This window comes from Fragaria vesca, linkage group LG7 (genome assembly GCF_000184155.1).
Source record: "Fragaria vesca subsp. vesca linkage group LG7, FraVesHawaii_1.0, whole genome shotgun sequence".
In the NCBI taxonomy this organism is placed as follows: Eukaryota; Viridiplantae; Streptophyta; class Magnoliopsida; order Rosales; family Rosaceae; genus Fragaria; species Fragaria vesca.
The window spans coordinates 20,231,017-20,243,761 of NC_020497.1; the positions used below are offsets into that span (position 1 = coordinate 20,231,017).

Sequence of the window (12,745 nt, forward strand, 5' to 3'; positions counted from 1 at the left end):
TTTTGTAGATATTTTAAAAAATAATGATTTTTTAGGTATTTTGCATAAAAAATTGCTGACAGGGCGTGGTACTATACACTGTGGGCCTGTGTATATGTCTTTATTTGTTTAAATCTGTTGAAATATGGTTTTTCTGTGTTTTACAACTGTTTATGGTAGTGGGATGTTATTTTCTATAAATAGAATCAAAATTTTGGAAAGTTCTTATGATTCAACTAAAGGAAATATAATTTGTATATTTAGTATATTAAAAAGTAAAGACTCGAATTTGGTGGTTTTTTGATTTCAACATTCTTTTGTAGGGATACAATTCGAAGTTAGAAATTTTAAGAAACTTATTTTCTTCCAATTTAAGTAGATTCAGAATTAAGAAAGGGAGTGACAAATATGAAAATAAGAGCCTCTGTTCGTAAAATTTGTAAAAAATGTTAATTAATACGTAGGCGGTGACGAATTATAGTAATTTGAAGAGGGTGTGCCATAGGCTCCGTGTTTTAGCTTTTCGTTCTTATTTTCAAATGTCGGAAAAAGAAAAAAAGAAAAAAAAGGAACTCACACGCAACCTTACATATGATCTCAAAGTTTTCAGTTTACATCACCCACAACTCGCCCTCGAACTTGCTTCGTCACCCCTAAAGTAAGACTTGGGCCTTGGCAAGGTCTAAAGCATGCTGCACAGTTCATTCAAAGCCCAATGAACCAACAAAGCAAAGGCCCAATGGTCAAGTTAAAAGAGATTCTGTCTGGTGTGGTGTCTGCTGGAAACTACTGGTTTCGATTAGGTATGGAAATGGAGAAGACGGGTGAGGGCGAGAATAAGAACAAGGAAAAGATATGCAAGAGATGCCAACAAAGCTACAGTCCATCCGCCAACAACACTTCCTCATGCCGCTTCCATCCTTCTTTCTTCGTCTGTCGCCGTCATGACGACCAGAAAAGGTACCACCTCCAATTCCATCTCTCAAACTGTAACTGCTGTTGTAGCGTTTCATCGGTCTTTCTGATTCATGTGTTTGTATTCAAACCTTTCCAATTTCTGTTACCTCTCGTACTAGTTTCTTTTCCTAATCCCAGATGTTGGTTTTTTCATGTTTACAATTCACGTCGTTGGCTTGATCTCTACTCTGTTTATTAGTTACCGCAGCTACATATTTGTTGTTACTTAACATTTATGAGTTCCATGGGAGCATGAAGCTCAGTTGATATATTTGCAAATGTAATGAATTAGAGGGCGGGTGGTCTGTGATGGGATTAACTGAGTTTCCTTGTGTGACTGTAAAAATTCTAATTTTTGTTCTCTTCTTTATGATCTGATATTTCTATGTAACATATAAAGGATGATTTTCTTTACTTGATCCTCATTGCTTCTTATGGCATGGGCTGTAAGGTACTATGAATTGGGACCTGACGATCCACCATATGCTGCCAAGTTCTATGATTGCTGTGGAGCTGAGGATCCTGAGGCTACTGGTTGCACCACCAGTTTCCATGTTTCTTATGATGATGATTGATGTATTACTCTCTTTGGTCATTTTACCGTTGCACTGTAAAATGAATCTGCTAATGTGGTCTCCAAATGACTTTACATGTCTTGTAAAAAAAATGACTTTACATTTTTTATGAATCATCGTTGCGTAATTGGTTTCTTGTTGGTAATTTCTGTGATCTGTTCAGGCATATATAGGTTGATCAAGTAGTAGCTTCTTGTTCAGCATATTGCATGTGGTTTTCTGTTAGAGGTGAGTCTTGGGGTGGGAACGTCAGGCATACTCCTAACCGCATGCTGTCCCAAACTAATGTTCATGTTATTTAGGATGAGAGGCATGAATTGCTGCAGATAAGATATCAGAATGGTGATGCATCAATAATTTATTCGGGTCTGGGAAGCAAAGGTGGCAGAGTAAAGGGGTACATGATAAATTATGTAATTAAGATGCTTCATTGATACATAATAATACAGTTTATAGTTAAACATCAGCTGACACAGGACTTGAGTAGTTCATGTTCATAGTAAGGTTCATTTTGTCTTTGTTTTGCAATTTGCATCTCTGGTTTCTGTTTGCTGCATTTTCCGCCCTTTATGGGGGACACTTGCGCAATTAGCTTTGTTTCATTTGAAATTCTACAGTGTACAAACTGGTGTATGGATTGGTAGAAGCTGGTCCCTTGATTCATATACATTGTGGATATGCTTTCTGTTTTCCTCTTTTGTAGTTGCAGTATTGTATTAGCTACTAAGATAATGGGCCGCTGTCATCCCGTTGGGTGTTTGATAATTTGTTCGATTTTGTGGCCTAAATATTGTCAAATCATTATATCTGGAAACATGTCATGTGGGAGAAGAAGTGTATAATTCACCACATCCACGTCATCCGCTGACCCCGTCCTCGGATTCTGATTCTGATATTTCATATTTGATGTGGTGTGGAGGTGGTTGCGGCTGAGCTGGGCTGAGCTGTGGCCACTAGCCTCGGGGGAGCTATATGCGGATATTATTTCTTATTTATTGATTTTTGATAATTATTACAATTTACGGGGGGAATGGTTCATCTTCTTCCATTATTTACCTTCCTGAATAACAAAGGACACATACTATGTGCATTTTAGATGCTATTTACCTTTCATTCGAATGTTGTCTCACCTAACTAACATAGTATAATAATAGTTAATATAATACACACATGCAATTCCTTAATTTCCAATCAACTTTGATGCACCCACTATCACTACTACCAACAAGAAAACCGAGTGTTAATTTGTTGGTTGCTAGTTAGTCAGCTTCCCACCAGAAGAGAAAGGTGTACGGGTGTTTCTTAACTACGATTTAAGATGGTTACATTTCTCTAACTAATTATGGCATGTATACCTGCGTCTGGGAGAAAATGTAGTGTGAGATTTTCATGTCACATAGTACCGGTATTAGCATTTTTCTGTTTGTGAAAAATGTCTTTCTATTATGATCTTTGGAATGAGAGGGTCTTTAATACACGACGTTGGCAACGAAAAGCCTATGTATGTCTCTCATCCACGTTGTCACGACACTCATCCCCATACCAAATGTTTGTTACTGTTCTCTCATCCTGCTCAGATCTGAGGCTGCATTTGGTGTTATGGGGTCGGAGTATGACCTTTTGGTGTCTTCGAAAACGGGGTTGGAGGTCTTGTAGGCAGGGCTAGGTGCTGCACCGGTCACGGCGTCAGGATTGGGCTGGAAACGTTTGGCACCAGCAAAGGTGGAGCGGCAGCGCACATCGGTATGATTTGTTCGTCAAGGATGATTGTGCCTAACTAGAGCGAGGTCGTTTGTTGGATTACACCGGGAGCAAGGAGGATGCCTCTTGTTAGGAAGAGGCAGGGGAACCGCCTACATAGTTGTGTATGGAAGCAAGATTTCGGGTCTAAATCTTGGCTTAGAGTTGCTTAGGGTTTTGGTTATCTTTTGCTGCAAGCTCTTTATGAGCCTATTTGTAAAACAATATGGCGCCGGTTGTGGTGTTTGTAAGTCTCTGCTTAGTTTATATAGTACTGGCCTTCTATACGTGCAATTTGCATGTTGTCACAAATTCACCACATTTTATCCACTACTCACATTTTTCTTTTTTAAATTATCTTTTCAGTTTATTTATTTATTTATTTTACTTTGCAATTTACCAGAACAACTATTTTTCTTAAAATATGAATTCTCAACCTGAATCAACTTAATAGGGATAATTTTGACAAAACATACTTTGATAATTTAAAGACGGCTCGCTTTATATAAAGTAGAGATGAACACGACATACGTGTAAAACGTTATCTAGTGTAGATTTATTAATAATATTTTTAGATTATTCAAATATAAATTGCAATTAGAACTCCGAACAGGAAAGTAAGAAATATCAATACATTGTCCAAGAAAATTGATTAGCACAAAAAAAGTTGACGTCTCTTTACCTTTACCTGAAAAGCAGGGCATATAGCAGTGGAAAAGTTACTATCCTATCGGCAGGTTAAAGAAAGAACCACACTACCACGGGGGTAGGTTAGTCTTTTCAAAGGCGTCTGTCCCTGAAACTGAAAGTGCAAGGACACAGTCACATACTGAGTTAGTGGAGTAGTCTGTGTATGTGTAGTACAACAAAAGTGGAAGTTGAAAGGAGAGACAGGAAAACCAACCTCCAGATCATAATTGCTGTTAAATTCTCTGAATTTGGTTCCTCTCCAATTTGAACTTAGTCTGCCTTCCTTTTCTAGAAGTACAGAAATTTCGATAACAATGTTATCTGTCATCTTGTAAACATCTCTCCCTCATGTTTTCACTTGGAATGTCAGCATTTTAGGACCCCATCACCAATCTCCTTCATCCCCCCATCTTCCAATCTACTGCTCATAATACTCCAAGTGCTCCACTACCACTACCACCGCCTCCACTTTGTTCCACCACCATGTCTTCCAAGTCCAAGTAAGCACTCTCCCTCTCTCTCTCTCTCACTCAGGTCAAGATCTGATTTTGAGTTTGTCTTTTACCATGTGTTATCAATTTGGGATTTTGGTACTGACTTCCCCTCTACAAGGGTGGGATCTGCCTTTTCTGATCTTCAATTGGGTTTTTCTGCTTACTTTCCGTTCAACTAAAACAATAATAAATTCCTTCACTTTTCCCTGAATATGGCGTTTCTTGGGTTTTACTTGTTTTTATGATGCCGGCGTACGTGTGGAATTTTTTGCTTGCTTTTGTTCTGTTGGATCTGTTATCTACAATTTTCAGTATAATTTTCACGTCTCTAGCAGCACAAAGTTTCAATTTTGGTTTAGATCCATCTGCTCTTGAATTCGATTTGATTCTGTTGTGGGTATCATAATGGGTTGTTGTTTGATCTTGAAACATACAGATCTACTGTATCTGAAACTCCTAAAAAGGCAGCATCTGCTGAAACTCCAAAGAAAACAGCAGTATCGACCCCGCGAGTGAGTAAACTGAGCAGAGGACTGGGTGCTAAATCTGAATCCGACTCAGCATCATCTCCTTCTCCTCTGCAAAACTCTTCCCGCCTTTCAATTGATCGCTCCCCGCGCTCTGTCAACTCCATCAAGCCGACAATTGAGCGTCGATCCCCCAAGATCGCCACCCCGCCGCCAACTGAAGTAAGTATTTTTTATTACTTTAGTTCTTTGGACTACGTTTACTTGTATTAAACCTACAACAAAAATCAGCAATGCAGTTAATTGCAAGCTTCTTAAAGAAAAATTAATAGTTTAATTGTATCCAATTATGTTCAGAAGTCAGATATTCATTACTGGAGATGACAATTCTCAGTTTTCTCTTCGATTCTATTGAAAATGGGCTTTTTTGAATTTTCCATTGCATTTCTTTACCTCTTTGAATGTTTAAGAGGTAGCCAAGATCTCTGCTTTCTCCCTCCCTCCCTCATTTGAAATAAACAGTGATGCGAATGTTGATCTTCATTGTTGACTTGTAATGATTTCCAGAAGCAACCCACCCGAGGCACAAAGGGGTCAGAATTACAGGCTCAGTTGAGTCTTGTTCAGGAGGATCTGAAGAAAGCAAAGGAGCAGATAGAAGTGATTGAAAAGGAGAAGGCAAAAGCAATCGATGATTTGAAAGAAGCCCAGAGAGTGTCTGAGGAGGCAAATGAGAAGCTCAGAGAGGCTTTGGTGGCTCAAAAGCGAGCCCAAGAGGATTCAGAAATTGAGAAGTTTCGTGCTGTTGAGTTGGAGCAGGCAGGAATTGAAGCAGCCCAGAAGAAGGAAGTTGAATGGGAGAAAGAGCTTGAAGCTGTTAGGAATCAACATGCCCTGGATGTGGCTACTTTACTCTCTACTACTCAAGAACTTCAAAGGCTGAGGCAAGAACTGACCATGACCTGTGATGCAAAAAACCAGGCACTGAGCCATGCTGATGATGCAACTAAAATTGCTGAGATTCATGCGGAAAAGGTGGAGATTCTCTCAGCTGAGTTGACCCGGCTGAAGGGCTTACTAGAGTCGAAGCAGGAAACAGAGATTAGTGAAAATAGCAAGATGGTGCTTCAGCTTGAGTCAGAGGTGGAATCTCTCAAGCAACAACTTGAGAAAGCAAAAGTTTATGAGGAGAGATTGATGGAGAAAGAGACTTCCATTGAACAGCTTAACGTTGAGGTTGAGTCAGCCAAGATGGCTGAATCTTATGCTCGCAGTATTGTTGAGGAGTGGAAACTTAGGGTTGAGGAATTAGAGATGCAGGTTGAGGAAGCAAATAAGGCAGAGAAATCTGCATCAGAATCTTTAGATTCAGTCATGAAACAATTAGAGGGAAACCATGACTTATTGCACGATGCAGAATCTGAAATTGCTGCTCTTAAAGAGAAGGTGAGTTTGCTGGAAATGACAATTGTACGACATAGAGGGGATCTTGAGGAATCAGAACGCTGTCTTGGTATGACCAAGGAAGAAAATCATGAAATCACAAAGATGGTTGAGTCACTTAAGTCTGAGCTCGAAACCGTGAAAGAGGAGAAAATGCAGGCTTTAAGCAATGAGAAGCTTGCAGCATCAAGTGTTCAAAGCCTGTTAGAAGAGAAAAACAAACTCATAAATGAGTTGGAACATTCCAGGGATGAAGAAGAGAAGAGCAAAAAAGCAATGGAAAGCTTAGCTTCAGCCCTACATGAAGTCTCCACAGAAGCTAGAGAAGCAAAAGAAAAGCTACTAACTAATCAAGCGGAGCACGATAGTTATGTGTCGCAGATAGAAGACCTTAAAATGGTCTTAAAAGCAACCAATGAAAAGTATGAAGCCATAATGGATGATGCAAAACATGAAATTCATCTCCTTACGTGCAATGTAGAACAATGCAAGACTGAGTTACAGGATGCGAAGGCTGACTGGGAGCAAAAAGAACTTCACCTGGTGAATTCTGTAAAGCATTCAGAAGAAGAAAACACTTCTATGGAAAAAGAAATAAACAGGCTGCTAAATTTGCTCAAAAGCACCGAGGAAGAAGCTTGTGCCATGAAGGAAGAAGAAGCGCAGCTGAAAGATGGCATGAAGGAAGTCGAATCTGAAGTTATCTGTTTGCAGGAAGCTCTTGCAGAAGCAAAGGCTGAGAACATGAAACTAAAGGAAAGCATATTGGACAAAGAAAATGAATTCCAGGGTGTTATACATGAAAATGAGGAGCTCCAGAACAGGGAGGCTGCATCTCATAAGAAGGTGGAGGAACTGTCAAAGCTACTTGAAGAAGCTGTGGCCAAGAAGCAAGCCGAGGAAAATGGTGAGCTAACAGACAGTGAAAAAGACTATGATTTGCTTCCTAAGGTAGTTGAATTCTCTGAAGAGAATGGGCATGGAAGAGAAGAGAAACTCAAAGTGGAGCTTTCACCACCTCAAAGTGTGGAACCGAAGAGTGAAACTTTATGGCAAGATAATAACGTCTTGAATGGCAAGGCTGACCATGTGGACTCTGCTCAATCTGATACTCTGAATGGGAAATCAGTAGGTGATGAAAGCAAAGAGAAAGAAGATGATTCAGTAGAAGTTGAATATAAAATGTGGGAGAGCTGCAAAATTGAAAAGAAGGAATTCTCGCCAGAGAGGGACCAGGAGCAGGAATCCTTTGAAGAGGAAGTGGACTCAAAGGTGGATGGTGGTGAGAAATTGGATCAGATAAATGGATTAACTTCTACAGAAAGTGCTGATGACAATGCAACTTCTCCATCAAAGCTGCAACAACAGAAGAAGAAGAAGCCTTTACTCCGCAAGTTTGGAAGCCTACTCAAGAAGAAGGGCACTAGCAACAACAAGTAGAGATACCCAGCTTTCTCTGATCTGTGGCCAATTAGCAGGCAAGTATACTGGATATTGTTTTGCACCTATTTGTGTCCTTTCATATTCTTTCAGTCCTGATTTCTAGTATAGGTTAAAAATGAAGAGGTTTGCGTTATCTTTAGGACTTTTTTTAAGTGATTTCCCATTTGGGCAGTTTCTTGTATGTGATGGAGATTTATATTTTTTCCCTTCATTTTGTTTCTCTTCTTGGCCTGATAAGCTAGATTTCATGAAATGGAGTTGTCATATGAACTTGTATCTTAATGTGATTTCATCTAATGGGTAAAATATGTTATTTGTTTGTGCCAAAACCAAAACAGCTTCCAAGTTTAGTGCTTTATTTTATTATGTTTATCATGAACTTGGTGGCAATTTCATCATGTTGCGTCCTACTGATCTACCAAAGTGTCATTTTGGGAATCTTGTGATCATGTTTGGTGTTCTGTAATGTAAATGTAATGTGCGTAGCTGCTGTGGTTAAACTTGGGGTCTCCTTGGCTTCGACAGCAAGGTAAGAGTGTTTAGAAAGGGAAGTATCATGTCAATGGCCTTGAAGAACAGCAACTATATGTATATATCTGAATACATAAAAAATGCATCCGAGTACAGAACATATCCTTGCCTCCAGATGCTGAAACCTCGAAACACAAATAACGGCCAATCCAGTGTGTCTGACTGCACATGCAAATATCTTATTGTCAATTAAGTTCAAATTTTGTACTGTGTATATTTTAACAACTGAGTGTCTGTGAGACTGGAAGTCTTGTTGTCTTTGCTGCCTGTTGGCTGGTGTGAGTTTTGTCTCTTTTGGCAAGATGAGAACTTTTTTGTGCCATGTTCTTATTTTGGTATCAAGATTTGTTCCTCCCAAGAAGTATTTCTTAAACAATTTTGTCGAGCCTTGAGATAGCTTTGGATTATCCTAATCATCAAATAATCTTTGGTACCTGAACGACTATATAAATTGATGGCCAGGATCATTGCAGTCCTCTTATCAAATGGTTTATGTGAAACAGATTTAGGTCGATAATCTGATGAAATCATTTCCTGTGGGTGAAGCAAATTTGGAATTTCCTTGGAAAAGAAAAAGAGATTTGAAAAAAAAAGTGATTATGTGTGTGAAAGATTCTTCATGACAAAAGCACCCCGACCTGCACTTCCACGGTTCCACCTTAAAGCAAGATATTTTCTTTTTCTTTGTTTTGTTTTTCATCCACCTAAAAAACAAAAACCAAGACAACAAAATTAAATCTGCACTAACAATAACATCACCAAAATTCAGTAGACACTTCGGGGAGAAGGGCAGGTGGTACACAATGACACATTAATCCCTCTTTCAGGACCTTTTAGATACTTGGTCGAAACGAAAACAGAGCAAGTCCTCCACAAGAATTGAATTTGAGGAGGGTTTGAGTCGTCGGCAGTAGCATTATGTGGTTCGAGATCATCTGCGGGCTGGTGATTTACAGTCTGTACAAGTTGTTTTTCTCCGACGGCGACGACCTCTTGGATGTGGAGACCTCTGATTCTACTGCTCTGTTTGCAGTCGCCGACAGGCTCTCCAAGCTCTACGATGGCGCCAAGGTCTACGTCGGCCTCCGCATTCCCGACGCTGATACCTCTTCCCCTCAGCCCATCGATTTGGTTCTCCTCAACAAAGGGTCCGTTTCTTCTCTCTTCTCTCTTTTCTCCAACTTTCCTATTCAATTCTCTCACTAACATCTCTCTATTTTATCAATCAATAATATTACAGGGAGGCAGTGGTGATCACCGTCAAGAACTTGAAAGGATTCATCTCCGTCAAGCCCGATGGCAGCTGGGTTTCTGAGAGCCTCTCTAAACACAAAGCAGACCACCATCCTGATCCTGTCAGTCCCCTCTCTTCTTGCTTCAACTAGTTGTATTTCTACTTGCTTATGAATTCATCCGATCCATTATTGACTGTGCAACTATTCATTCCTTTTTGCCCTCTATGGGCGGGGAAGGTAGTTCCCAACTACCGACTACACCCTCCCTCTGGGATTTTGGAAATTGAGGGCTTACATGTGTTTCCTTCAATCTTTATACTTTTCAGCTGGCTGAGACTAAAAGACAAGCTTCAATTCTTGAATCCTATCTTGAACAAAGAGGACTTGATTTACCACAAGGATATTTGTCCTGCAAAGTAATACTTTCCAATCCTAAAGTTTGGTATGTGCTCACTCTTGACCCGTATGAATAGGATTTATCTGAACCATTTAAACTATACAATAACATTCAAGGGCAATAGAATATGGAATGCAATTTCATTTCAGTCTATCTTAATCCGATGCTAATTTTGGATACATTGTTTCTTCTAGTACTATTCAGTCGAGCAGTTTCCCATCAGAAATCATTACTTATGACCAGTGGGTACAAATGAAACCTGAACCAAAAAGTATGCTTTCTGGTTGGATGAAGGGCGCATTCCGTGGTGGAAAGAAAGAGATGCAAGAATCTATTCATCAGAAGCTTGATTTTATTCTGAGTACAGCACCAATGTGGGATAGGTTTGTTCTCTCTTCACATTTTGCTGGTTAATATTGTCTGAGGGTTTATGTGTTGGGCTCGCTGAAGCTGATTGAACTTTCATCTGTATGCAATGCAGAATAATGATATATAATGCAATAGTATACCCAAGCAAATAAAAGATGCCATTCGTTTTTTAAAAAACAAAAACTAAAGTGAAACAGATGAGGGAAGTTATCTCATTATCACCTAGCATCACTATGATCATCATTAACGTTAGACTCCGTTGGAGGGAAGTCACTTTGGATGAGGCAATGCTTCAACTATTAGCCATTCCTTTTCATCCAATTTACAATCACATGGAAAAACACTGTATATCTACTGACGCATCTGGTGCATTCATGTATGGGATTTTTCTTGGTTCTGTTGGTGCCACATGAGGAAAATTTTGTTTGATGATTGGACTGCAGGTTGGAGCTTAAAGGTAACAAGTATGTTCTTGGAGAATTTCTGGAATTCAAGGGTAAGCAGGAAGATGTTCAGGCTTTGAGACATATCAAAAGATCAAAAATTAGCCGCCTTGTTGTCCAAAAGACAAGCATGCTTGGATTTGGTAATTTCTCACATTTCTGATTGTTATTTATGCTCAACAATGTGTCTTAAGATATTTGTTCACTTAGTTATCCTTTAATTTTGGCAGCCCCTTCAAGGCTCCAAGTTCTGTACGCTCGCCGTGATTACCGCAGTGAAGGAACTTCAACTTCTGACTGGAAAGAAGCAAGTGTAAGGTCGAGCACGGAGGTTGTCTTTCAGCTTAACAATTCTCCAAAAGTCCGCAAGTTTAAGCTCTCATCAATTAGTTCTATGTCTCTGAGTGCTTAACGATTTTGCCGCTGAATATATTCTCATCAGTGCAAATCGCAAATGGCGAGGAAGTCTTTTTTTTTCTTTTTTTCTTTTTTTAAAATAATTCCTTTGTTGACCAATGGGTAGTCTTTTTCTTTGTAACTCTGGTCACTATTATCACTGTTTGTCGTTTAGATTGCGATGATGTACATATGGAAATAAGGGATTAAAATTTAGGATGATTTAGTTATTCCGAATCAAATTAAACTTGTATGGGTGGTGCTATAAGCACACCTGAACGTGAAAAGCCTGAGGTCTAAAAAATTGAAACCGGTCAAAAACTCGTGTATTATAGTAAAAGGTTTTAATTCAAATTTGGTGAAACTTAAAAGGAGGGGCAACACCTCATTTTCTTTTAAAACTAAAGATCCCGATGTCAATATGAGAAGAATTGAAGGGAATAGAATCTTGGAAAGTCACTCAAAAGCAATTGAAACAAGAATTTCAACATTTTTACAAAACACGGCACGCGTGAGTTATTTAAGCCCGATTGCGAGTAAATTTATAAAAGATATAGATTTTTGTAGCTAGAATGGTTGAAAATATGTTAGGAGGTGTCTATAAGCACACCTGAACGGAAAAATAGGAGGCCCAAAAAAAATGAAATTGGCTAGAAACTCATGTGCTATAGCAAGGGGTTTTAGCTCGAATTAGGTAAAACTTAAAAGGAGGGGCAACACCTCATTTTCTTTTAAAACTAAGGTTCCCGATGTCAATATGAGAAGTATTGAAGGGAGCAGAATCTTGAAAAATCACTCAAAACCAATTAAAACATGAATTTCAACATCTTTACAAAACACGGCACATGAGTTATTTAGGCCTGATCGTGAGTAAATTTATAAAGACATAGATTTTTGAAGCTAGAATATGTGAAAATATGTTATGAGGTGTCTACAAGCACACCACACTGAACGGATTTTATTATAGTTAAAATTAATTAGCAAATGTAGTTAATCAGGATGCACCAAACTGTTGCAAATTAAGTTGCAGCAATAGTTTCTGATATAATGTTGTGACCAAAAGGAATGAGATTGTTAATATATAATAGCTAATTACTTTTTTTTTTGGGTGACAAATTGGTGTCACTACTGAAGATATATTGATGGCCCTGTAGTCCTGTACTTACATACTCAACATGATTAGCTACATATGTGCATCGATCAGTGCATGCATATTCAGTAAATATGCTGAAATTTCTATTATTTTCATTTTTCATTTTCTCTATATTATAATACATTATAAAGTTAAATATCACACCAAACCTGGAGTACGTATGATCGATATAAATACATTTTCTTGCAAATTCTTTGCTCGGTCATTGACCTAAAGTGGTTCAAAGCACCAAACTGATGAGAAATCATCAACAATAATTGAATTGAAGATGACTAGGAAATGTTAAAGTCTTAGTCTTAGTCTTTGTTTTAATTTAATTAGGAACCTTAAACAACGCTCCTTTCAATCCATCTAGCTGGATGTCTTACATTTCATATATATATATATATATATATATATATATATATATATACACACACACACACACACTACT

The 12,745-nt window shown here is 38.6% G+C and overlaps 3 protein-coding genes across 3 annotated transcripts; all 3 read left to right on the forward strand.

Moving 5' to 3' along the window:
• The first annotated feature begins 764 nt into the window (after positions 1-764).
• Positions 765-1,636, forward strand: LOC101291673. Its single transcript, XM_004307799.1, has 2 exons — positions 765-939; positions 1,388-1,636. The coding sequence occupies exons 1-2, from the start codon at positions 785-787 to the stop codon at positions 1,509-1,511; spliced, it is 279 nt and encodes a 92-aa protein (XP_004307847.1). The 5' UTR covers positions 765-784; the 3' UTR covers positions 1,512-1,636.
• Positions 1,637-4,179: 2,543 nt separating this feature from the next.
• Positions 4,180-8,094, forward strand: LOC101291968 (WEB family protein At5g16730, chloroplastic-like). The gene is made up of 3 exons (XM_004307800.1): positions 4,180-4,441; positions 4,872-5,124; positions 5,470-8,094. Exons 1-3 carry the CDS (start codon positions 4,425-4,427, stop codon positions 7,783-7,785), a joined length of 2,586 nt encoding a protein of 861 aa, XP_004307848.1. The 5' UTR covers positions 4,180-4,424; the 3' UTR covers positions 7,786-8,094.
• A 1,023-nt stretch (positions 8,095-9,117) lies between these two features.
• On the forward strand, positions 9,118-11,397 carry LOC101292259. The gene is made up of 6 exons (XM_004307801.1): positions 9,118-9,467; positions 9,560-9,674; positions 9,881-9,996; positions 10,146-10,334; positions 10,764-10,906; positions 10,994-11,397. The coding sequence occupies exons 1-6, from the start codon at positions 9,238-9,240 to the stop codon at positions 11,173-11,175; spliced, it is 975 nt and encodes a 324-aa protein (XP_004307849.1). The 5' UTR covers positions 9,118-9,237; the 3' UTR covers positions 11,176-11,397.
• The last annotated feature ends 1,348 nt before the right edge of the window (positions 11,398-12,745 follow it).

Bases quoted from the DNA above. Each gene is read 5' to 3' on its own strand.
- LOC101291673 (XM_004307799.1), top strand. From the start codon at position 785: ATGGAAATGGAGAAGACGGGTGAGGGCGAGAATAAGAACAAGGAAAAG. The intron at 940-1,387 runs GTACCACCTCCA...ATGGGCTGTAAG, and splicing joins CGTCATGACGACCAGAAAAG to GTACTATGAATTGGGACCTG.
- LOC101291968 (XM_004307800.1), top strand. The intron at 5,125-5,469 runs GTAAGTATTTTT...AATGATTTCCAG, and splicing joins CCACCCCGCCGCCAACTGAA to AAGCAACCCACCCGAGGCAC.
- LOC101292259 (XM_004307801.1), top strand. From the start codon at position 9,238: ATGTGGTTCGAGATCATCTGCGGGCTGGTGATTTACAGTCTGTACAAG. The intron at 9,997-10,145 runs GTATGTGCTCAC...TGTTTCTTCTAG, and splicing joins CTTTCCAATCCTAAAGTTTG to TACTATTCAGTCGAGCAGTT. The intron at 10,907-10,993 runs GTAATTTCTCAC...TAATTTTGGCAG, and splicing joins GACAAGCATGCTTGGATTTG to CCCCTTCAAGGCTCCAAGTT.